We start from the raw sequence: 25,937 nt of genomic DNA, 5'->3' as shown, positions 1-25,937 counted from the left end.
TTAAATTTCATTCATTGCTTTTGTATAATACTTCATCTCAGCATCTACAATTTTAACAAATGCTTGGAACGTTTTTTGCTCACAAACAGATGCTGGTCTGACAGAAACACATTTGAAAATGTTCTTTTCTGGGTCATAGTTTCCAACACATCTGTGAACTCGGCCTCTAATCAGTCTTGGAAGCTCACGATCCTGTTTTTCAAAATATAAGCATCAAAAAGTCATTATTTCATCTAAATTTCAACTTTTAATAAATGATTAACCATATTTTGTATATTTCTGTGTTTAAGTATGCATTTGGTATACAACTCTAGGTTAAAGTGTTATATTACATCTAGGTGTAGTATATACCTAGAATCCCAGCACTCAAGAGGCTGAGGCAGAAGGGTTTAAAATTCCAGGTCTCATTGGGTGACACAGTCTCAAAGAACCAAATCAAACAACAAAAGTCTAATCAATATAAAACAAGTGCTAGACCAAAGAGCACATATATATGTATATATATATTATATATATATAACTTGTATATTTATGTATATATGTGTATATTCTAATATACCACAATTTAATTTTCCATATTACTCTTGATGGGAAACAACCAGAGAGATTTTGCTATTATGGACAATGTTATATGAACTAAATAGGAACCATGTCCAAAAGCCTTAATTCCATCATTCAGATTCCTACTGCTGAAAATAATCAACAGAGTAGGAAGTCATCTTCCATTTTTACCATTTTTTAATGAAGTTCAGATATTTTAAGCAACTTGCTTAGGTCAAGAAACTAATAAATGATAAAATAAATATCATGATCCAAGTCTTTTTTCAGAATTTAAGACAATTTCAGAACTAAAACCAAACCCTTTTATAATATGTAGATCTCACAAGGTATTTGGCCTTTAATTTATATTCAAACCTTTAATTTATATTCCAACTTACACTTGGATATAAATTACTCCCAACACTTATTAAACTTTATGTTTTGGTACTTGCAGGTTGCTGAATGAGGCTTTGTTTCACATCTTTGCATATGCTGCTTCTTCATCTTAAAAAGCATTCTTCCACATCTCTTACAGATCTTCCTACCTCTAGTTTAGCTCTTACTAGTCCTTATAATAATACAGGTTCTGATATGCTACTACTTGCTTGAAATTCTTTCTCTGATTTCATCTTCCTATCCACTTCTATAGGACCCTACTTACACTTCTATCATAGCCTTTATTTTTGTGTGTGCCAGTCCCAGATCTTGAACTCAGGGCCTGAGCCCTGTCCCTGAGCTTTTCTGCTCAAAGCTAATGCTCTATACTTGGGCCACAGGTCCAAAGCTCTGGCTTTCTAGTGTTAACTGGAGATAAGAGTCTCATGAACTTTTCCTGCCTAGCCTACCTTCCAATAGCAGTCCTCAGATCTCAGCCTCCAAAGTAGCTATGACTAGAGGTTGAATGACAGTTGTCCCTAGTACAATACCGGGTCAAGGATGTAATCAAAGATTTTTCTTTTGGCACCAGCTACCAAATGCTAACCCCACTTCCTGGAGGAGAACCTATGAAAATGCTAGGAGAGCATTTAATTTTTTAATGTATCTTTTTACCTGAGATTGTAACTCTTTTGAGGGAAGTAGCCATTTACTCCTTACATTCTACACTATATTCCTAAAATAACATCTAAATCACAATAACTAATCTCTCCATATTATACAAATAAACAACTCTATCAGAAATAAAACCAAATAGGCCGGGCGCTGGTGGCTCACGCCTGTAATCCTAGCTACTCAGGAGGCTGAGATCTGAGGATCGTGGTTCAAAGCCAGCCCGGGCAGGAGAGACCATGAGACTCCTATCTCCAATAAACCACCAGAAAACCGAAAGTGGCACTGTAGCTCAAGTGGTAGAGTGCTCGCCTTGAGCTGAAGAGCTGAGGGACAGTGCCCAAGCCCAGAGTTCAAGCCCCACGACCGACAAAAAAAAAAAAAAGAAAAAGAAAAAAGAAAGAAAACCAAATAAAATATTCAAATGTAAACAATTTATATTACAATGGAATTTTGGCCTGCACTTTGATGTTTTGTTGGCAAAGTCTTTTCAAAGAATAATTTAAATACTCACAATTTCATAAAACACACAAGGCAGTGTATTTTTTCCATCTCTCATAAGAAAGGTCTTCGAATAGTATGGACCAGATGTAACAGCTGAATCAAGGACAGCTAAGCAACATGAAAATAGGGAAGAATTACTTGTTGGTAAAATACAAATAAAATTTAACACAGAATAGATTTTTTTCCTCTTTTTTAAACTGCTATTACAAAGGTGATGTACAGAGGGGTTGCAGTTATATAAGTCAGGTGATAAGTACATTTCTTTCTAGACTATGTCATCCCTTCTATTGCTTTCTCCCAGTTCCACAAGTTGTATAGTTCATTTTCAACAGTGTCTAGTGAGTACCACTGCTGCATTTATTCACCTTTGTCCCACCATTTTTGGGTCCTCTTAGCCTCCCAAAGACAGATAAACAAACAAGACAAAAAGAAAACAAAAACAGAAAGTGGTGCTGTGGCTCAAGTCATAGAACACTCAACTTGAGCTAAAGAGCACAGGGACAACACCCAAGCCCAGAGTTCAAGCCCCATGACCAACCAAAAAAAAGACAACAAAACAAAACAAAAACAGGGCTGGGAATGTGGCTTAGTGGTAAAGTGCTTGCCTAGCATGCATGAAGCCCTAGGTTCAGTTCCTCAGTACCACATACAGAAAAAGCCAGAAGTGGTGCTGTGGCTCAAGTGGTAGAGTCTTAGCCTTGAGCAAAAGCAGCTCAGGGACAGTGCCCAAGCCCTGAGTTCAAGCCTCATGACTTGTAAAGAAGAAGAAAAAAAGAAAGAAAAAAACAGCAACAAAGAAACACCTCTTCTTAGGCAATCCAAAAATTCATATGAAACAATAAAAGACCCCAAATAACAAAAATGATCCTCAACAGAAAAAACAGTGCTGGAGGAATATCAATACCAAATTTCAAACTCTACTACAAAGCCATAGTAATCACAACACCTGGCACAAGAACAGACCTCAGGAGGAGAGGGGACCAAGATGGCGACGGGGCAGTAGGGAAACGCCACAGCTCTCTCCAACCAAAAAGAGAGTTCGAGTTCCAACGCTTAATCTCCCCAACAGACCGACAACAACAAAAAGACAAACACTCAGAGAAAAACCAGAGGTGGAAAATAACAAAAAAAGAAAGAGAGGAAAAGAATAATTTCAGAACAGAGAAGAGCAAAGACCCCTCCCCCAACCTTCACTGGCCCCGCGGCAGTGCGCCAAGCCACCGGCCAGCCGGCCTGGCGGGGGCTGCCGGAACCCCAGAGACACAGGGGGCCGCTTGCAGATCACCAGGTACCGGATTGCAGAACAGCAGATTGCCAGGAACAGAGAAACCTACCAGCCGGGAGTCTCCACGAGGATCCCACCCCCACCCCTCACTCTCCACCAAAGCAGAGAGGCTCCATCCCGCCAAAGCCGCCTGGCACCAGCAGCACGACAAAGGGACCTGTCAGCAGACCACCCGCCCAATCGCGATCGCAATGACCGGGCGGGGGCCGCCCAACCCAGCCCGCAACCACCCCAACTGAACTCGGATTACAACAACAACTGATGACCTACACCACACAGAAACAACCAGGTCCAGGGTGAGTACCCCACAGGGGACAGTGTATCCCTCAAGGGAGACCAGAGCTCCCAACTGAAGTAAAAGGCTGAGCATACGCCTCAACAGAGGGGAGAAAACGAGGAAACAACACTCCCCGGGAAGCACGCCTGTGACAACAAAAGACCTGGAGGCTCAGGACAAGAGAAGCCCAAACCCCACCAAAACTCCACCCATATACCCTAGGCTGGGAATTGGGCAACACAGGCTGCCAGCACCTGATAGTAAGCAGGAGCTCAGGCTGATAAGGCGGCTCAGCAATAGAGTGCTAGTCTTGGATGCATGAGGCCCTGGATCTGATTCCTCAGCATCACAAAAGCAAAAAGGGTCAGAAGTGGTGCTGTGGCTCAAATGGTAGGGTGCCAGCCTTGAGCTGAAGAGCTGAGGGACAGCACCCAAACCTAGAGTTCAAGCCCACAACCAGCCCAAAACAAACAAACAAAAACACATCAGGAGCCCATAGCAGACTCCAGTATTTGGGAGAGTGCATCCAGAGCATCTGATCTTCCCAAGAGCACCGTAGGAGCAAACACAAGCAGTCTAGGCTGCTCAACCCTTCCAAAGGCGGGAATTGCCAGCAATCTACAGCAGAGAGCTGAGAATCCTAAGTAAGTCAGAATGGCAGCTGGAAATAGGCTCCCAACAGAACCCAGAGCAGGCACAGACTCTCTCTACCAATACAGAATCAGCAACCAAGCAAAGACAGACACACGGAAACAAAATTGCAGAGCAGTCTCCTGAACCCCCATGCGAAAATCACAGAGAAAAATCACAAGGTTTACCACCACCCAGGAGAGCAAGCTCACCTCAAAAGCCAGCAGCCAGGCAGGGGAGAGCCCCAGTGGGAGCAAAGCAGGAATGGAAGACAAAAGCTACATCCAAGGGTTGCTGGAGGCAATGACTCAAGAAATAAAGCGAGAAATGGATCAGAAATTGAAAGAGCACAAGGATGAACTATCAAAAGAGATACAGGATATCAAACAAAAGTTGGATGCAAAAATAGAAGCTGCACAAACCTCAGTAAGAAGTGAGATAAACACCAAATAAGAGGTAATGCATACTGATCTCACCTCTCAATGAGGTGAGAACCAACATTGAATCCATAAAGGGATCCATTTCCTCCATGCAAACCACAATAGAAGCCACGGTCAACAGAGTGAATGAAATGGAAGGTAGAGTGTCAGATACAGAAGACAGAATACACCAACTGGACCAAAAAGTGACAAATATGGAAAAATCACTCAAATTAAACCAAAGGGAAATTCAAGAGCAAGCAGATAATGCCAAGAAATTTAACCTTCGCATAATCGGAGTGGACGAAGGTGAGGAATTCCAGAGCAAGGGAATGCAACACCTATTTAACAAGATAATCAATGAAAATTTTCCCCACCTCAAAAACGACCATCTTAACTACATTACAGAAGCTTATAGAACCCCCAACAAGCAAGATCCCAGGAGAAACACTTATAGACACATTATAGTAAAAATGATAGATCTGAATAATAAGGAAACAATCCTGCATGCAGAAAAAATGAAGAAGGAGCTATACTACAACGGGAAAAAAATTAGAATCACTGCAGTTCTCTCCACACAAACAATGAATGCAAGAAAAGCCTGGGAAAGCACCATACGAGCCCTGAGAGCCAATAACTGCCAACCCAGACTGATATACCCGGCAAAGCTAGCATTCACATTCGATGGAGACCTGAAAACTTTTAATAGCAAAGAAAAACTAAATGAATACATAAACATTAAGCCAGCATTACAAAGAATTCTAAGAGGGGGGACACAACCTGAAGAAAGCAACCAGGAACTGGGACCTGCCCCAAACAGGCATTACTCAAAGTCTAACTGAGCAAGCACAGGAGGAAAGGAAAGAAGAAAAACTTAGGAAAACGGAATGGCAGGGACAACAATGCATCTCTCTACACTTTCTCTTAATATAAATGGGCTGAATTCACCAATTAAAAGAAAACGAACTGAGGACTGGATCAGAAAACAAGACCCATCCATCTGTTGCCTTCAGGAGACTCACCTCTCAGCCAAACATACAAACAAACTCAGAGTGAAGGGGTGGAAAAGGATCTACCAATCAAATGCCCCCAGTAAGAAAGCAGGTGTAGCTGTCCTGATATCTGACAAAATAAACTTTTCATTAAAATCAGTACAGAAAGACAAGGATGGACACTACATATTAATGAAGGGAACAATCCAAGAGGAGGATATAACCATCATCAACTTATATGCCCCAAATATTGGTGCACCCAGATATGTCAAACAAATGCTCTCAAACTTACAGAATAAAATAGATCCCAATACGATAATACTAGGAGATTTTAACACGCCACTCTCACCAAAGGACAGGTCTACCAACCAGAGGATTGGCAAAGAAGCTACCGAATTAAGTGAGGCCATACTTCAAGCGGAATTAACTGACATCTACCGAGTATTTCACTCTAAAACAACACAGTACACATTCTTCTCAGCAGCTCATGGAACTTTCTCCAAAATAGACCATATCATAGTTCATGCAAGGAACTTAAGCAAATACAAAGGGATCGACATAATCCCCTGTATCCTATCTGACCACAGTGGAATCAAGCTAGCTCTCAATAACAAAGCATACCGCAGAAATTTCTCTAATACATGGAAATTGAACAGCACACTCCTTAACAAGGCCTGGGTAACAGAAGAGATCAGAGAAGAAATAAAGCACTTCCTACAACTCAATGAAAATGAAAACACCTCACAAAGAAACTTGTGGGACACAGCAAAAGCAGTCCTGAGGGGCAAATTTATTGCCCTCAGTGCCCACATCAAGAGAATGGAGACAGACCAAGTAAATAATCTCATGTTGCAACTAAAACAGCTAGAAAAACAAGAAAAAATGGGACCTAAAGCTACTAGACGAAGCCAGATAACCAAATTAAGAGCAGAGATTAACCAATTAGAAAATCAGAAAACCATAACCAAAATAAACCAAACAAAAAGCTGGTTCTTTGAAAAAATAAACAAAATTGATGGCCCGTTGGCAAGATTAATTAAAAAAAGAAGAGAGGAAACCCATATTAATAGGATTAGGGATGCCACAGGAAACATCACAACACGTACCCAAGATATCCAAACAATTGTAACAGACTACTTTCAAAAGCTATACTCTCTAAAGGAAGAAAATCTGGCGGAAATGGATGCATTTTTAGAGAAATACAAGTTACCCAAACTGAGCAAAGAAGAAGTTAACCAATTAAATAAGCCAATATCCTATAATGAGATACAGGAAGCTATCAAAAGTCTTCCAACAAAAAAAAGCCCAGGACCAGATGGATTCACAGCAGAATTCTATAAGACCTTTAAACAAGAACTAATACCCATACTCCTCAAGCTCTTCAGAGAAACAGAGAAGGAGGGAGCTATCCCAAACTCATTCTATGAAACCAGTATCACACTCATCCCCAAACCAGGCAAAGACCCAACCAAAAAGGAGAATTACAGGCCAATTTCCTTGATGAACACAGATGCAAAGATCCTTAACAAGATTCTAGCTAACAGAATCCAGAAACACATAAAAAAAATAATACACTATGATCAGGTAGGCTTCATCCCAGAGACACAGGGATGGTTTAACATACGTAAGTCAATAAATGTAATCCAACATATCAACAGAGCCAAGGTCAAGAATCACATGATTATCGCCACAGATGCAGAAAAGGCCTTTGATAAAATTCAACATTCATTCACGCTAAAAGCTCTGGAGAAAATAGGAATAGAAGGAACATTTCTAAAAACAATAAAAGCCATTTATGACAGACCAATAGCCAATATTATACTTAATGGGGAAAAGCTACAACCAATCCTCCTAAAATCAGGAACAAGGCAAGGATGCCCACTGTCTCCACTCCTCTTCAACATAGTCCTAGAACCCTTAGCCAGGGCAATAAGGCAAGAAAAAGACATTAAAGGGATCCGCATAGGGAAAGAAGAAGTTAAACTATCCCTTTTTGCAGACGACATGATACTATACCTCCACGATCCCAAAAACTCCATCCTCAAACTTTTAGAAATCATAAGTCACTTCGGCAAAATAGCAGGATACAAAATAAACCCACAAAAATCAGTTGCCTTCCTATACACTGATAATGTACAGGAAGAGAGGGAAATAAAGGGAGCAACCCCATTCACAATAACCTCCCAAAAAATAAAATATTTAGGAATTAACCTAACCAAAGATGTAAAAGAACTATTTAATGAGAACTATAAAAAGTTAAAGAAAGAAATTGCAGAAGACACTAGGAAATGGAAAGACCTCCTATGCTCCTGGATAGGCCGACAATATAGTAAAGATGGTGATACTTCCAAAACTAATATACAAATTCAATGCAATTCCTATTAAAATCCCAATGACGTACATCACTGAAATACAGAAAACAGTCCAAAAATTTATATGGAACAACAAAAGACGTAGAATAGCCAAAACAATTCTAGGGGATAAAGACAATATGGGAGGGCTATCCATGCCAAACTTCAAACTCTACTACAGAGCTATAATAACAAAGACAGCATGGTACTGGCACAAAAACAGACCCGAAGACCAATGGAACAGAATAGAAGATCCAGAAATAAATCCACAGGTCTACAGCCAGCTGATATTCGACAAAGGAGCCAAAGACATACAATGGAAGAGAAACACAGCCTCTTCAACCGCTGGTGCTAGGAAAACTGGGCAGCCACATGCAGAAAATTAAAAGTGAACCCCAGCCTATCACCATGCACCAACATCAACTCAAAATGGATTAAAGACCTTAACATTAAACCTGAATCTCTGAAACTACTGCAGGACAGAGTAGGAGAGACTCTTGAACTAATAGGCACAGGGAGGAACTTCCTGAACAGAGTCCCAGGGTCACAACAAGTTGGAGAGAGACTCGACAAATGGGACTACCTTAAAATAAAAAGCTTCTGCACAGCTAAATCTATCGCAACTAAGCTAGAAAGACAACCAACTAATTGGGAAAAAATATTTACCAGCAATATATCAGACAAGGGGTTAACATCCTGTATATACAGGGAACTCAAGAAACTAATCCCTCCCAAACCTAACAAACCAATTACTAAATGGGCAAGGGAATTAAAGAGGGACTTCTCAAATGAAGAAATAAAAATGGCAAAGAAACACATGAGGAAATGTTCATCATCCCTGGTGGTGAAGGAAATGCAAATAAAGACAACCCTGAGATACCACCTTACCCCAGTCAGAATGTCCCACATCCACAAATCAGCCAACGACAAATGCTGGAGGGGATGTGGAGAAAGAGGAACCCTATTACACTGCTGGTGGGAATGTACACTTATACAATCACTTTGGAAAGCAGTCTGGAGGGTCCTTAGAAAGCTAAAGATTGACCTTCTTTATGACCCAGTCATACCACTTCTAGGCATCTACCCTGAACAACAGGAACCAATATACAAGGACACGTGCACCTCCATGTTTATTGCAGCACTGTTCACAATAGCTAGGATATGGAAACAACCTAGATGCCCACCACAGATGAATGGATCCAAAAATTGTGGTATCTATACACAATGAATATTATGCAGCCATTAGAAATGACAAAATAATGGCATTTGCAGGGAAATGGATGGAGCTAGAAGGAATCATGTTGAGCGAGGTAAGCCAAGAACGAAGAGACAAACGGTACATGGTCTCCCTGATAAGTGGATGCTAAATCCAAAATGTTAGGTGATACGACAAAACTAACAGGACTTAAGAAACAAAGAACTCCCGCTCATCTGGTTGAACCACTACTAAATATCCCCATGCTGCTGATCACAAATATGGTATATAACATGTGAACACTGTTATATATTACAGACTGTGATAGACAATTTGCTCCAGTAAAGTTAGAATGAACTTGTGACTTTGAAATTATGTAATCATTTAATCACAATCAAAAAAAAAAAAAAGAACCTCAGGGAAGGGAGGGAGGGAGGGGATGGTAGGGGGAAAACAATGGAGGGGGTAACAATGTTCAAGAGGAAGTGTACTCATTACCTCACTCATGTAACTGTAACCCTCTGTATAGTATCTTTACAATAAAAAAAAAAAAAAAGAACAGACCTCAGGACCAATGTAATAGAATTAAAAACCTAGAAATGAACCCACAGGCGTATAGCCATCTAATCTTCGATAAGGGAGCTAAAAAAATAGAATGGAAGAAAGACAGCCTCTTCAGTAAATGGTGCTGGCAAAATTGGTTAACTACTTGCAGAAAACTAAAGCTACATCCTTATATATCACCCTGCACCAGAATCAACTCTAAATGGATCGAAGACCTTGGAGTCAAAGCAGACATTCTGAAAACATTACAGGATGGAATAGGAGAAACCCTAAGTCTCCTTCACACAGGCCCAAATTTTCTTAGTAGAGACCCAGAAACACAACAAATCAAAGAAATGGGATTGCATGAAGTTGCAGAGCTTCTGCATGGCAAAGGACATAGCTAGCAAGATCAATACAAAGCCCACAGATTGGGAGAAGACCTTCACTAGCCATACAACAAGGGTCTCATATCTAAAATATACCTGGAACTCAAAAAATTAAATCCCCCAAAAACAAATCTTCAAAGAAACAACTGCCCAATAAATAAGTAGGCTAAAGACTTAAAGAGAAACTTCTCTGAAGAGGAAAGAAAGGGGAGCTGGGAAGGTGGCTCAGTGGTAGAGTGCTTGTCTTGCATGCCTGAGGCCTTGGGTTCGATTCCTCAGCACCACATAAGCAAAAAGAAAAAAGCAGGAAGTGGAGCTGTGGCTCAAGTGGTAGAGCGCTAGCCTTGAGCTGAAGAGCTGAGGGACAGCGCCCAGGCCCAGAGTTCAGTCCCCAAGACAGGACCCCCCCCACAAAAAAAAGAGGAAAGAAAGATGGTCAATAGACACATGAAGAAATGCTCAACCTCCCTAGCCATAAAAGAAATGAAAATCAAAACAACATTGAGATACCACCTCACTCCAGTTAGAATGGCTAGAATCAAGAACTCTAATAACAATAGATGCTGGAAGGGATGTGGACAGAAGGGAACCTTACTGCATTGTTGGTGGGAGTGTAAACTTGTTCAACCACTTTGGAAAGCAGTATGGAGGTTCCTCAAAAGACTCCACATAGAGCTCCCCATGACCCAGCAATCCCACTTTTGGGCATTTGCCCAAATGTTCACAAACAAGACCACACTAAAGCTACCAGCATGACTATGTTTACTGCAGCATTTTTTACCATAGCTAAGATATGGAACCAACCCAGATGAATGGATCAAGAAAAATGTGGTATATATTCACAATGGAATTCTATGCCTCCATCAGAAAGAATGACATTGCCCCATTTGTTAGGAAATGGAAAGACTTGGAAAAAATTATATTAAGTGAAGTAAGCCAGGCCCAAAGAAACACATGTCCCATGGTTTCCCTTATTTGCAATAACTAGTATATGTCTAAGTCAAGCAGAAAAGGTCAGATAAGTTGATGTTAGGGAAATGAACCCTAAGATATGTATTCAAATGTTTTTTTTCTTTGAGGTGATTGTTTCTAACACATTTATAAGATTATTTCTTTGTTGCTTTGTATGTCCCTCCCCCATGGTATAACCCCTGCTTTCACTGTACTTGAGGTCGGTATAATTGTGGAGGGGAAGGGAAAAAAACAAATCATTTAACTAGGGATACAGGTGGAGCCATTGCAACAATGAGATGTACAAATCGTTATGTAGGAAAATGAACTTTACAACTTTCATGGGAGGACGGGGGGTTGGGTGGGAGGATGGGAAGGGATGGGAAGAGGAACCCAAGGAGGAGGCTACAATGCTTGATAAGAAATGTACTCATTATCTTGCCCATGTAATTGTAACCCCTCTGTACAGTATTTTCACAATTAAAAAAAAAAATTCCAAAGGGATAGGGAAAAAAGAAAAACCTCTTCTTTCCATTTCCTGGAGTTCATTTTGATAAATATTATTTTAGAGGCAGAAGACTTGGAATTAATTCCAGCACTGTAATTAACCAGCTGTGGGGATATTTTTTTGTCTTTTCTTTTTTGGTACTGGGGATCGAACCCAGGACATTGCACTTGCTAGGCAAGCGCTTTGCCACTGAGCTACATCCCAGCCCCATAAATATTATTTTATATGATCAGATGCATATAAGCATTGAGCCTTTGTGTTTCTAGAAGTAGATATTAATTGTTCCCACATCAACCTCTCAAAATTCTACTTACACAGTAATAAAGATATTTTAAGAAATGTATTGTAGAACTATTTTGTATAAAAAATGTTTCTAGCCCTTTTAAGCATTATATTCAAGTCCATATAATTAAAAATAGGTGTTTAGCTGGGTGCCAGTGGCTCATGACTGCAATCCTAGCTACTCAGGAGGCTGAGATCTGAGGATCATGGTTCAAAGTCAGCCTAGGCAGGAAAGGCCATGAGACTCATCTCCAATAAACCACCAGAAAACCAGAAGTGGCACTGTAGCTCAAGTGAGAGGGCACTAGCCTTTAGCTGAAGAGTGCAGGGTCAGCGCTCTGGCCCAGAAGTTCAAGACCCGCAGTAGACCAAAAAAAAAAAATTGTGGCCATCTAAAGTTTTTCCTCAGAATATGTTTTCTAGAGTGTCTAAATCTCCAGAGCAGTGTATTACATTATCAATAAAATACATTATAACAAATGGGCATCATAATTTAATTTTTAAAAATTACCGAATTACTATTACAGCCCTAGTCTTCAGCTTACTAACATTTTAGAACTTCAGATCAGTTGATTTCTTAATTGTATTTTATTGTGTAAATGTAGAGTATATAACAAAATAGATTTCAAATGTGAAATCATTACTTGAAAATGCAAGCTCTTTCTACATATGATATAAATAAATGTATGGATCCAGATAATATGATAACTTATAAAAGCATGGCCAGGAAAGATACTTCAGGAGCTATTTCTAAAATGACAATCATAAAGGAGCTTTAAATATACCTGTACTACTACATGGTCATATGGATATTTATGATAGTCTCTTTCTGTGAGATTATTTCATAATTTATTATTAATTTTAACTAAAAAGTATTTTGATTTTTTAACATTTTTAAATTTATTATCCTCAAGTAGTTTTACAAATTCAATGAGTACAATGAATGAGTACAATGAATCTTGATCAATTCACCCCTTTAAATCAATCATTCTCCATCTCTCCCAATCCTACCCTAAGTAGTAATTTTTGAATCCCTAAACATTACTTCTATTATTTTTTCCCTTCTAAGAAAAATTTAATTCTAGAAATATACAAAATTCTCTTAAAATATTAAGTTAGCAAAAGTATTCTTGTATTATTCTTAAAATGTTCTTTTAGAGTATTTAAATATTAACTTCTGTACAAAAATAAGTAAAGTAGTAGAAAGTGCACTAGATTAAGATTAAGAAGACTTGGATTCTTGTGTGTGTGTGTGTGTGTGTGTTCAAGTGCATGCATGTGCACACATGCACCAGTAATGGCGGCTTGAACTCAGGGTCTCCCACTCTGCAGCTGCTGCTCTAACATTTGAGTCATGTGTCCAGTTCCAAGAAGACATGGATTCTAAATCCACTCAGCTGCTAACTTTATGATTTTAGTCAAAACTATTTTAATAATTTGCCCCATTTCCTCATATAACTCAAAGGGTGTAATTACTTGCAAGAGTCTATCTAATGTCAGCATTATGAATCAGAAGAATACTACACTATCAGTTACCAATTACTTAATTCACACAAATAAATGACCCCAAAAGGAAGAAAATTCCAATAAACCATAATCTCCTTTTGTAAAATTTTTTCATAATCCCCTACGGATTCCTGTTGATATTTAAAACTGCTGTCCAAATAGTATTACTGATGTATTTTTGAAGTATTATACTTACCTAATAATTCAAAAAGCAGTACAGATTTCTGTGTATGTTTGCGCCAGTATTTCATGCTTTCAATAACTGCAGAAATAATTCTTAAAGAACTGTTTTTAGCCTCATACTGTAACTGATGCAAAGGAGTTTTCTTTTGGAAAAAAAAGTACATTAGAAAAATTATTCATTTATTAATGTCATTACTATAACATAGTAGAAGGAAAAATCAAGATGCATTTGAAGACAATCAAGAAAGCAAAAATTATGTATTATTCATCTACTCATTCACATTCATTCATTGAATAAACATCATACAGACATAAATAAAACAAGTTCTTTCCTTAAAGTTCTCACATTCTAAGAGAGGAGCCAGACACATTATTCATTCATTTCAAAGGTGTTTTCTGGAATCTAAAAGAAAAATTCTTGAGAGTAGAAGAGAAATTATTAGGGAATAAGAAGGTGACAAATATATACATGTGCACATATGAGGGAAGCCAGGAGGGCACAGAATCAGAAGGAAACGGTGATAAAATACAGCAGAGGGGTCTATCAGCTGCACTGGACACTGATGAAAGTAAACTAAGTAACTCAAGAGCAGCAATGGGATGGAGGGAATGAGAGAGAAAGAGGTAACAGCTTACACTAAGCAAAAGGAAAGAAATGTACATATCACCCAATTTGGAAGACATAGTTGTATTGTCAAAGTTTGTAGAGTTCACAAGCTTTATAGATCATGATAATGACAATTTGCCTTGTGAAGGTAAAATGTGTTTGTGACTTTAGCTAAGTATCACTATCCCACAAAATTGTGAAATTTATATAATCACTTAATCTCAATAAAGAAATTTTTTTAAAAGGTGATCAATGAGAGGCAAAAAGGTACAAGTGTAAGGCTGAAGAGGTAAGTACAATCAAATTAATTTACATACATGTATGAAAAAAGTTGTAATAAAACACTTTCATAAAATTATAATACTAATAAAAATCGAAAAGCAGTTGGACCATCTATTCCATCTGAAACACAGCTTCTACTGAAAATAGAGCACAAAATAGACATAATACTTGTCCTCACATGACTTAACAGTTTAAAATGCAATTCATAAATATATAAAACAACACGAAGAATAGGTATGTCTTATACATTTTAAAAAAACAAAAGAAAAGAAGGATTGAGATTAATATTTTAAATGGTTATATGGTAACACAGAGAAATGTTAAGGGCCCTGAGATACAAATTTGCTTTGTATCTCTGAAGATTAACTAATAGTGTAAGAAGAATGGTCATACATGTCTGTAATCCCAACTATGTGGCAAATAGAAAAGCCTGGCCAGATTAAAAAAAAAAAAGACCACAGCAAGACTATATAAAAAAAAAAAACAAAGCTGGGCACCAGTGGCTCATGCCTGTATTCCTAGCTACTCAGGAGGCTGAAATCTGAGGATCATGGTTCAAGCCAGCCCGGGCAAGAAAGTCTGTGAGACTCCTCTGTCTCCAATAAACCACCAGAAAACTGGAAGTGGCTCAAGTGGTAGAGTACTAGCCTTGAGCTGAAGAGATGAGGGATAGCACCTACGCCCAGAGTTTAAGCCCCACAACCGACAAAAAAAAAAAAAAAAGCTATTTCTGCATGCAGTAGCCCAAACCTATAATCCAAGCTACTTGGGAGGTGGAGCTATGAGGATCGCAGTTTGAGGCCAGCCCAGGCATAAAAGTTTGTGAGATTCCATTTCAACCAATGGCTAGGCACAATGGCATGAGTCTATTATCCCAGCCACAGATGGAAGCACAAGTAGAAAGATCACAGCTCAGAAACTACCTTGACAATAACCAAACTGAAAAAGGGGTGGAGGCATAGCTCAAGCGATAGAATGGCTGCCAAGGAAGCATGAACCCTGAGTTCAATCCCCAGTATTGCTAAAAGACAAAACCAAACTGGACCTTGGTGGAACACACCTGTAATTCCAGCTATGAGGGGACACAGGTAAGAAGATTGTGGGCAATTGTGAACTCCTATCTAAAAAATAAACTAAAAATAAAAAGTCCAGGTTTCATGGCCCAAGTGGCACAGTGCTTGCTTAGCAAGCATAATAACCTGAGTTCAAACCTCAATAACAACAAAAAGAAAGAACACAGTGTAAGATACTGATGATTTTCTTTGTGAGGATAAGGGTTGTAAGAAACACCTGATGGAACTTTTTTTTCAAGTACAAATACTTCCTCCCTTGTTCCAATACTAACCCAAATTCTAAAATGTCTCCTTTTGAAGATTATTGCCATAGTGAGCCACTGTTACTAAGGTGTCAATGTCATTTTATGCACAAGAGGACATAAAGCTAAGAACTACTGGAAAATATGCTATATTGATCATGTTACCAGAAAGAAAAGAAAAACATAATTTATCCTAAACAGGCATAGAGACAGAACAAACAAAGGATATTTAAGAACCCAGACAGAAGCAGGTAAGAAGCTGTTACCACTCCTATGTTGAAAGGACAATGGAAGAAGTCAAATTACTAAGCCAAGAAAATCTATACTCATAGAGAAATTATGTCAGGCAGTGACATAGTCATTTGATATTCTCCTAGTGATTTCCACCGGCTGAGGCTAGCAAATAAGAAGTCCCATCATGATGAGCTATGAATCACCATTCCAGAGCACAACAAGTGAGTGAAGAATCTACTGTGCCAGAAGGTGAGGAAGGGGAGAGACTAATCAATACATATAAAGTGTACAAATATTTACAAAGAACAATTAGCACTGTGCACAGAGTGAGGTAAGAAGAATATAAACCAAAGCAGAGGTATTAGAGCACATTCCATCTTTAGAGAATTGTGAAGTCCAGAATGACTAGCAAATTGGAAAAAATAGTAGAGTGTGGAATATGAGCTATAAACGCAGAATAAGAGCAGATTACGAAGCAGAAATCAGTAAACTATTGCCTACACTCCAAATTTACCTGACATCTGTTTTTGCAAACTTTATTACAACATGGCCATACTCATTCATTTATGTATTGTCTATAGCTAATTTCAAACTACAATGGCAGAGTTAATTGGTGTAGCTGAGTGTGTGTGTATGTGTGTGTATATATATATGCATATACATATATACATATATATATATGTATATATATATGCATATACATATATACATATATATATATGTATATATATATATGCATATACATATATACATATATATATATATATGTATATATATGAGACAACATTACTAATTAAGTAAAAAATACTACCTGGCTCTGATCTGTTAAAAAAAAAACTTAGAATAAGAGGTTGGGTAAATTTTGCAAGCTGTAGATAAATTTATTGTCTTAATAATTATTAAGCAGTGAAAGCCTGAATCCAGAAAAAAGAACTCTAAAACAAGCTAGTGCTGTTGGCTTATGCCTGTAATCCTAGTATTCAGAAAGCTCAGATCAAAGGATCACAGTTCAAAGGCAGCCTGGGAAGGAGGCCCATGAGATTCTTATCTCCAACTAACTACTAAAACAGCTGGAAGTGGAGCTGTGGTTTTCACTGGTTGAGTGCTAACTTTAAACACAAAAGCTTAAGGACAGTGCACAGCTCAAGCCCCATGACTGGCACCAAAAAAAGAAAGAAAGAAAAATAAAACCTCTAAAGCAACTACTGAAAAGAGCATCCAGCTGATTCTCTCAGTGGCTTATACCTGTAATCCTAGCTACACAAGGAGCTGAGATCTGGAGGATAGTCAGATCTGGGCTAGAAACCAGCCAATGCACAAAAGTCCAAAAACTCTTATCTCCAACTAACCAGCAAAAAGCCCAGTCTGGAGGTGTAGCTCCAGGCAGAGAAAGTAAATGAATCAGTGAATGCAAAAGTTGAGTAAGCATGACCTGAAGTCCAAGTTCTGGAACCAGACAGACAAACAGACAGAAAGGAGCCTCCAATCACATCCCTTACGACATTATTTTGAAAACTAACACTCATCTACTCCAATGGAATTGCATATTTGTACTAATCAACATATGCCATAGGATTTCAAATTATTTTATTTTTTTATAACTTTCTAAGTATTTACCTAATGTTTTTGAAGTCATGTATTAAATTTAAATGTTTACCTTCAGAGTGTTTTCTTCTGAAATATCATCCAAGGTTTTTTTCTTAAATTGATTTTGTTGAAAATTAGGCTTAAATGCCTGCAATCCGCTGTTCTCATCCAAGCCTTTTTTTGTGGTACCAGACATTTTTGAGAAGCTTGTTTGTCTGAGGATCTCAGTTTCTTTGTGACCAGATAAATTAGAAGGTTCAGATATTCTTAATTGCTTTTGTGGTTGAGTTCCCAAACTCACTGGACAAGAACCGAATGTATCCTTTGCCATCACATTTTTTTTAAATTGAGGTCTAAAATAATTTGCATCCCAAGTATGCAAGCTGGTATTTTTGTCATCATCTCTGTAGCTATAATAATAAAAATGTATTTATATAAGCTTTTCTAAAATGACATTTGATAAAATTTTTTACTTAAATAAAAATTTGTAATTTATTACTATTTCTGATTTATAACTACTAATTACAAAATCCAATCATAATACCTCAACAACCTCACAATAAATCATTACCTCTTCCCAAATGAAAAGGTAGAATCAGGGAAGAAATAACTTGCCGAAGTGAAACAGCAAGTTATTGACAAATCCAGATCTCAGAAAACTAGTGTCTCAATTCATAATACAGTGCTGTAAAGTATATTTTTAAACTATTCTAGCCTCCATATGACAGTGGTTATCTTCAAGTGGAAAGAGGACTTTTGCTTAATTCTTTATACATTTTCAGTTTTCTACAAAGTAAAAAAATTAAATTTTAACTATTATATAAATGACATGAAAAATATAGGCAGACCAGATAGTTATTTGATTAGATATTTTGTGCTTTTACTATATAGCTAAGAAATACTACTATTCAGTCTGTCACAGCACTTTTTTGCTACATTAATCTTAGTATCAGCTTATCAGAACATGGAACTCTTCAATGAAGCCAAAATCTAACTATATTTTCTAGGTGCACAAGGAGAAACTCCCTCAAGTCACAGTTGAGTAATTTTCCAGGAAATACTGCAAGAAAACAATAAACTCATCCCTTAATTAAGAAAATAATCGACCAAAAGGGAGTTCATATTTAAGAAAATAATCCCCCACAAATGCTTTATGGTATCTGAAGCTTGTATTAACTGGAAAATTTTGTTAAATACAAAATTAAATAACAAGTGCAAATCACAATGACAAAAACTTTTAGATTATAAAAATACTACAAATATCATAATATCCAGGAAAAATATTAGAATTATTAATCACCTAATATACCTCTATGAAGACTTTTTTTTGTTGTCGGTCGTGGGCCTTGAACTTTGGGCCTGAACGCTGTCCCTCAGCCCTTCAGCTCAAGGCTAATGCTCTACCACTTGAGCTACAGTGCCACTTCAGGTTTTCTGGTGGTTTATTGGAGATAAGAGTTTCACGGACTTTCCTGCCCGGGCTGCCTTTGAACTGTGATCCTCAGATCAACCTCCTGAGTAGCTAGGATTACAGGCATGAGCCACCGGTGCCTGGCTTGAAGACATTTTTCTACTATCTCTTTATATGATAATTTGGAACTTTATTTTCAATACAGAGAACAGAAATGCAATTGTTCTTCCTCTCTTGTGGCTACTAAAAGCAGCATTTATAGGCAGAAATGTTTCTTTAAGCTTCACAATTATTTAGTGGTTAATCATGAAACTAAAACTTCCTCCTGAGGTGTTTCCACAGCCTGGAGATTAGCCCTGAAGAACTACAGCCTGATTGCCTCTCTAGTGTGCCCAAAACACATAATCCAATTCAGTCATGTCTTCAACACCCCTATTAAACCATGAAGCCTAATTCGCAGTAGCTCCCAAAGAGAGAAGGAAGCAGCATCTTCCTCAAGGCATTTACATTATCCATTATATGTAATCTAGGCATGATATAAAGTATACACGAGGTGTACATCGTTTCAGAATCCATAGGTATTAATGTAGAAATTTCCCCAAGAGAAGGATAGGAAAGAGAAAAGTTGAAAAAATATTTAAGTAGACTCACCTCCAATCACTTTTGTTTCTTTCAGTATATGACTGAACATATTTAGACATTGAATCTTCACTTCTCAGAGGATAAGAAACTGAAGGTGGTGTTGGCCTTTCAATGAAATGAGTTGTTAAGTATCTTTTTTCAAACTGATAATGTAAAATATACACGGAAGACTAACAGCAGCTAGTAACAGACAAACATTTATTGGTTTATATTTTTTTCACATACCCTGGGTTCATTGTGTCCTTTAAATGAGCTAATTCTGGAGTCACAGCTTCCCAGGCCCAATCTCAAAAGTATAAGAACACAAATAAAAGTAAGATAGGCAGCATTTTTCAAAATAACCACTTCATATTCATTTAATTTGGGAGGTTTAAAAATTAGGAGAAAAAAACTTCAATAGTACTCTGTTGCAGATTTAATCATAGCCTAACTAATTTTTATGTGTCTTTCTTCCCTCACTGTATTTTTAATAGTTTAATCTGTATGCTTTCCACAACCAATTTTTATAAAGGATCTTATATTTTGTAACATAGATTTAGTTTGACCCAATGTTTGTTAAAAATTTTAGTTCCACTCAACAGTAAGAAGCACATCATAACAGACAGCAGATACACGCAGGAGAGAGTGGAACCGAATTTCACCGCTAAACCTAATACTATATAATTTACAGTAATATTTTCATAGTCTATTATACTCTATGCTCTTCTATTACTTTTCATAGATTATATCCCAGCCCAAGTAATGAAACAGACAATTAAAAAAACACTTATATAATACTTTCTTATCTATTACAAGAATTTAGATCTCTGATAAACAGTAATCTTGATCAGAACTGGAAGAGCAGAAAGATGCACTTTTCCTTACAGAGTAGTTCAAACATGGTTTTTTTTTTTAATTTTTATTGTAAAGACACTATACAGAGGGGTTACAGTTAAATGAGTAAGTTAATGAATACATTTCCTATCGAGCATTGTTATCCCCTCCATTGTTTTCCCCCTACTATTCCTGTCTTCCCCTTGTCCCCAACTCTCCCCCCCCAACCAGGTTATACAGTTTGTCTTCAACATAGTTAGCTGTAGTGGTCAGCTCTTTAATGTTTGCTGACTTTTTACTTCTCTATGGAAGAAGGACAACATTCTGAAATATGTCTGGTATGTGCTGGTTATATATACTTTAATTTCAGATACACACCTAGAACTATTAATAGACAAATAAAACTACACATTTAAAATGTACCTATGACTTCTTTTAAACTTTATTTTTGTGCTGGTCCAGGGGCTTGAACTCAGGGCTTGGGCACGCTTCCTAAGCTTTTTTGATCAAGCTATCTCTCTACCACTTGAGCCACAGCTCCACTTTGGCTTTTTGGTGGTTAATTGGAGATAAGATTCTTAGACTTTCCTGCTGGGGCTGGCTTTGAATTGTGATCCTCAGATCACTAGCTAGGAGTACAGGCGTAAGCCACTGGCACTGGCTAAAAACAGATTTATGTGTTAAATAATAGGATGTTAGTAGTCTCACTTAAAAGATGTTATTAATCAGAGGCTCCCTGTCCCCAGAACTTAATCAAGAGGTTTTTAAAATGGAGTAAACCTGTTTCCGGCCAGCGCCAAGTGATGGGCATCTCTCTGGATAACTGGCACAAGCACTGCAAAAACGGGGGGTAAAAGGAAGCCCTATCATAACAAGCAGAAGTATAAGCTGGGATGCCCTGCTGCCAACACTAAGATAGGGCCCCATCACATACACACAGTCTGAGTTCGAGGTGGCAACAAGAAATACCATGCTCTGAGGCTGGATGTGGGCAACTTTTCCTGGGGCTCTGAGTGTTATACTCTTAAAACAAGGTTCATTGATGTCGTCTACTATGCATTCAATAACGAGCTGGTCTGCACCAAAACCCTAGTGAAGAACTGCACTGTGCTATTGACAGCATACCTTCCCAACCGTGGTATGAATCCCGCTATGCACTGCCCCTGGGCCACAAGAAGGGGACCAAACTGACTCCTGAAGAGGAAGAGATTTTAAACAAAAAACAAGAAAATTCAAAAGAAATATGATAAAGGAAAAAGAATGCCAAAAACAGCAGTCTTTTGGAGGAGCTGTTCCAACAGGGGAAGCTTCTTGCCTGCATTCCATCCAGACCAGGCCAGTGTGGCCGAGCAGACGGAAGGTAAGGAGCTGGAATTGTATCGGAGGAAGATCAAGGCCTGGAAAGGCAAATAAAGTCACCTACCATCCTTAGCTCATGTAATAAAGGTGTTTATTGTTTTTTAAAAATGCAGTAAACCCATGACCTCTGAGAAGTAGAACTAGACAATATAAACCCCCACAATAGCAACTTAGTTTGTGTATAAGCTGAAGCTACAAGCAAGCAGCAAACTGAATGAGAGAATCTCAGTCCCATTGGGTTGCTGGAACAAAACACCTTAGACTGGGTTATTTATAAACAATATAAATGTATTTCTTACAGTTATGGGAACCGAGAACTTCCAGGTTAGGGTAGCAAAAATGTTTCATATCTGGTGAAAGCTTGTTCTCTCCTTTTTTAAGTGGTACTTGTATTTTAAACTCAGAGACTCAAGCTTGCTAGACCAGTGTTCTATCTTTGGGGCCATACTATCAGCCCCTCCCTCACTAGTCCATGGCTAAGAACAGAAGCCATGTGACTTAATCCTCTTAATGCTAAAATCAACATGAAATTTCAGACAATAATAGAGTAAAGGGCTAACAAATGAAGAAAGGCAAAATGCTGTTAAGAAAAAAAAGACTAAGCATCAAAACTTTCTAGTCCTTTCCCATCTTTCCTACATTCTACACATACTTTTCCCTGTTCCTAAAGCAACTTGAATCTTTCCATTGTTTGCTACCACATACATAAGTCACAATGTCTATATGTGTTTTGAAGAAGAAAAACTCTTGTGCTGGAATGTTCATACTTGGGGAATGAAAAGAAGAAATAAAAATCTGAGCTGGGTGCCATGCTTATAATCCTGCCTATTTAGAAGGCTGAGACCAGAACAATCAAAGTCAGTCTAGACAGAAAAAATCCATAAGACCCCATCTCTAATTAACCAGCAAAAATCTGGGCTGAAGGTGTGGCTCTAAGGGCAGAATGCCAGCTATGACCAAGCAAGGCAAACAAGTGCAACTTCCGCCACTCTCAATTCAAGCCTTAGTACAAGTATACATATATACATACATACATACATAAAGTTACTTCTGAGTTCTTGTTTTCTGCAAATTTTTACTTTGCTCATTTTCTTACCTGTTGGTACAGGAGGGCAATCATAACTTTCAGAAGCAATACCAATACCTGGATCATTTTTCAGCGGATTAGAAGTTAATGGTTGTCTGTTTCTCTTTTTCTGATTGAACAATGGTACCTGCAAACAGCCTACATAAAATGTACCAATAAAGTAGTATATAGCAGATAAACAATTTGAACTTACAAAATAATTACTATAAAATAATGTGTAGCTTACATAACATGCAATTTGAATCTCTACTTCTATAGGTCAATAGGTACATTATAGCTATTATATATTTTATGTCCCTAATTTTATATTATTTTTAAAAACTTACATAACTTCATTTTGCTTTAATTTCTCATCTCTGTTCTCATCTCCTAATACTTCCCAAATACAACTTCTGTTTTTCTTCCCCTCCATACAACTTCTGTTTTCTTTTCCCTCTTGTGCTTACCTATTATCAACTGCAGATAACCTGTAGGTTATAACAAAGGTGAAGAGAAACCAAAGCATGAGCCATGATTTCTAAAAACTTAACCATTATTTGGACCATAACAACCAATCTTTAGGGCCACAGTTATCAAAAGTTTAGTTTGACTAAGATTTGATTTGGAATGCTAATTATCATTTCAGTTCCAAAACTATAAACTCATTCTTTTTTTTCTTCCTTTTTTTCTTTTTTTTTGCCAGTCCTGGGGCCTGGGCTCTGTCCCTGAGCTCTTCAGCTCAAGGCTAGTGCTCTACTACTTGAGCCACAGTGCTACTTCTGTTTATTGAAGATAAAGAGTCTCATTGGGGCTGGGAAGGTGACTCAGTTGTAGAGTGCTTGCCTTGCATACATGAGGCCCTGGGTTCAATTCCTCAGCACCACATAAACAGAAAAGGCCAGAAGTGGCACTGTGGCTCAAGTGGAAGAGCACTAGCCTTGAGCTGAAGAGCTGAGGGATAACACCAGGTCCAGAGTTCAGGCCCCAGGACTGGCAAAAAAAAAAAAAAAAGGAGTCTCATGGACTTTCCTGCCTAGGCTGGCTTTGAACTGTGATCCTCAGATCTCAGCCTACTGAGTAGCTAGGATTACAGGTGTGAGCCACAGGTGCCCAGCATATATAAACTCATTTTTATAAACTATATTGCATCATATTTTGTCTAAAACCCAAAACTCTTCAATTTTAATAAGCACTCCAGGTATGGATTATGGTATTTTTCTACAGACCATTCTGAATACTTTGGAGAATGACAATATAAAAATACGTGGCCAGGCGCTGGTGGCTCACACCTGTAATCCTAGCTACTGAGAAGGCTGAAATCTAAGGATTGCAGTTCAAAGCAAGCTGGGGCAGCAAAGTCTGTGAGACTCTTATCTCCAATTAACCACCAGAAAACCAGAAGTGGTGCTGTGGCTCAAAGTGGTAGATCACTAGCCTTGAACTGAAGAGCTCAGGGACAGCACCCAGCACCAGAGTTCAAGCCCCATAATCAACTCCCCAAAAAATCATAATAACATATATATTTGTTTGTGTGTATATATATAGCAGATAATTAGAACATAATTAAAACAATATACATATATATTGCATATATATATATACATATACACACAGATATACATATATGCATATATATGTATGTGTATATGTATATATGCATATATGTATGTATACATGCATGTATATGTATATGTGTATATATGCATATGTGTATGTGTATATGTGTATATATATAAATATATACGTGTGTGTGTATGTACACACACACACACACACACACACACACACACACTCCACTTTCTTCATGTGAAAAGTAGGATCCAAGTTAGGCCAAAACTAGAATTAATAGACTTTAAAAACTATAAGGGAACTCAAAAGAAAAAGAGATCCAAAAAGCTTTCCATTGCTTGAATGCAAATCATTGAAGTCATCACTACAGTGCAGGAGGATACTGACACTGCAAACTCCCTGATGAAAGGCTAGGAGAATTATCTCGAGTCAGGCTGACTGGGTTTTAATTATGACTTCAAAGTACATATGTGGAACAAATACAGAAAAGCAATATAAGATAATGATTAATAGCATGGACTCTAGAGCCATATTCCTAAATTCAAATTCTGTTTCTGCCACTTAATAAATTAGTTATTTAAACTCTTTATTCCTTGATTTCTTATCTAGAAAGCAGGAATAATTAAAAACTATCTTAGGAGCTGGGAAGGTGGCTCAGTGGTAGAGTGCTTGCCTTTCATGCATGAGGCCCTGGGTTCGATTCCTCAGCACCATATAAGCAGAAAAAGCCAGAAGTGGCACTGTGGCTCAAGTGGTAGAGAGGTAGCCTTGAGCTGAAGAGCTGAGGGCCAGCACCCAAGCCCAGAGCTCAGGCCCCACAACCAGCAAAAAAAGAAAACTATCTTAAAAAGTTAGTATAAGAATTAAATGCACTGATTCTTATGTTTAAATGTCTAGAATACATTATATCTACCATAAAAAATAGTTACAAACTTCATTGTGTATTAGAATTATTTGCCTGGTCCTCATCATCTTGCCCTGTGTCCTTATACTATTAAATTGAGGAAACAAAAATGGCACAAACTATTAGGAGACAGAAGTAATTCTGTAAACATTTTGAACAAGTCAATTACAAACACAAATAAAAACATCTGTTTCTTTGTGTGCAGCTTAGAAGCATAAAAGCTTAAAAGAATTCAATCACATAAGTTTTATAGATAGATCAATATAATAAACCTAAATGCATTTTATTCCTATCTCTGTTACTAAATATTTGCCTTGAATAAGCTATTTTTTTCTCCCTGGATCTAAAAAGAACAGAATATACATTTAATGTTTAATCTTTTTGAAAGTTTCTTTCAAAATGTTCCATCTCCACTATACAAGGTTTAAGTGGCATATGCAAAATATAGAAACTTCTCAAATAAAATTGTTCAATACCTGCTGTACTTCGAGTTGAATTTTCATTTAGGTTTCTCTTCATTTTCTTCAGTATCAAAATCTATAAGTA

At 37.8% G+C, this 25,937-nt stretch overlaps 1 protein-coding gene and 1 pseudogene across 1 annotated transcript; one reads left to right on the top strand and one right to left on the bottom strand.

Moving 5' to 3' along the window:
• On the bottom strand, nucleotides 1-25,937 carry Spata22 (spermatogenesis associated 22). Its single transcript, XM_042699446.1, has 8 exons — nucleotides 25,868-25,937; nucleotides 22,949-23,077; nucleotides 19,906-19,966; nucleotides 19,690-19,785; nucleotides 17,698-18,037; nucleotides 13,616-13,745; nucleotides 2,102-2,199; nucleotides 1-192 (listed from the first exon to the last, which is right to left on the bottom strand). Exons 1-8 carry the CDS (start codon nucleotides 25,908-25,910, stop codon nucleotides 1-3), a joined length of 1,089 nt encoding a protein of 362 aa, XP_042555380.1. The 5' UTR covers nucleotides 25,911-25,937.
• On the top strand, nucleotides 21,297-21,950 carry LOC122124848 (annotated as a pseudogene).

This window comes from Dipodomys spectabilis, unplaced genomic scaffold (assembly GCF_019054845.1).
Source record: "Dipodomys spectabilis isolate Male_0828 unplaced genomic scaffold, ASM1905484v1 ptg000250l, whole genome shotgun sequence".
NCBI classification, from domain to species: Eukaryota; Metazoa; Chordata; class Mammalia; order Rodentia; family Heteromyidae; genus Dipodomys; species Dipodomys spectabilis.
The sequence above is the reverse complement of the archived record's forward strand: the minus strand, read 5'-3'. Positions and strand labels throughout refer to the sequence as shown.

Coding starts and splice junctions, on each gene's coding strand:
- Spata22 (XM_042699446.1), bottom strand. CDS start 25,910: ATGAAGAGAAACCTAAATGAAAATTCAACTCGAAGTACAGCAG. Junction 19,786..19,905: donor AAGGACACAATGAACCCAGG/GTATGTGAAAAA, acceptor TTTCATTGAAAG/GCCAACACCACCTTCAGTTT. Junction 193..2,101: donor CTTGTGTGTTTTATGAAATT/GTGAGTATTTAA, acceptor TTTGAAAAACAG/GATCGTGAGCTTCCAAGACT.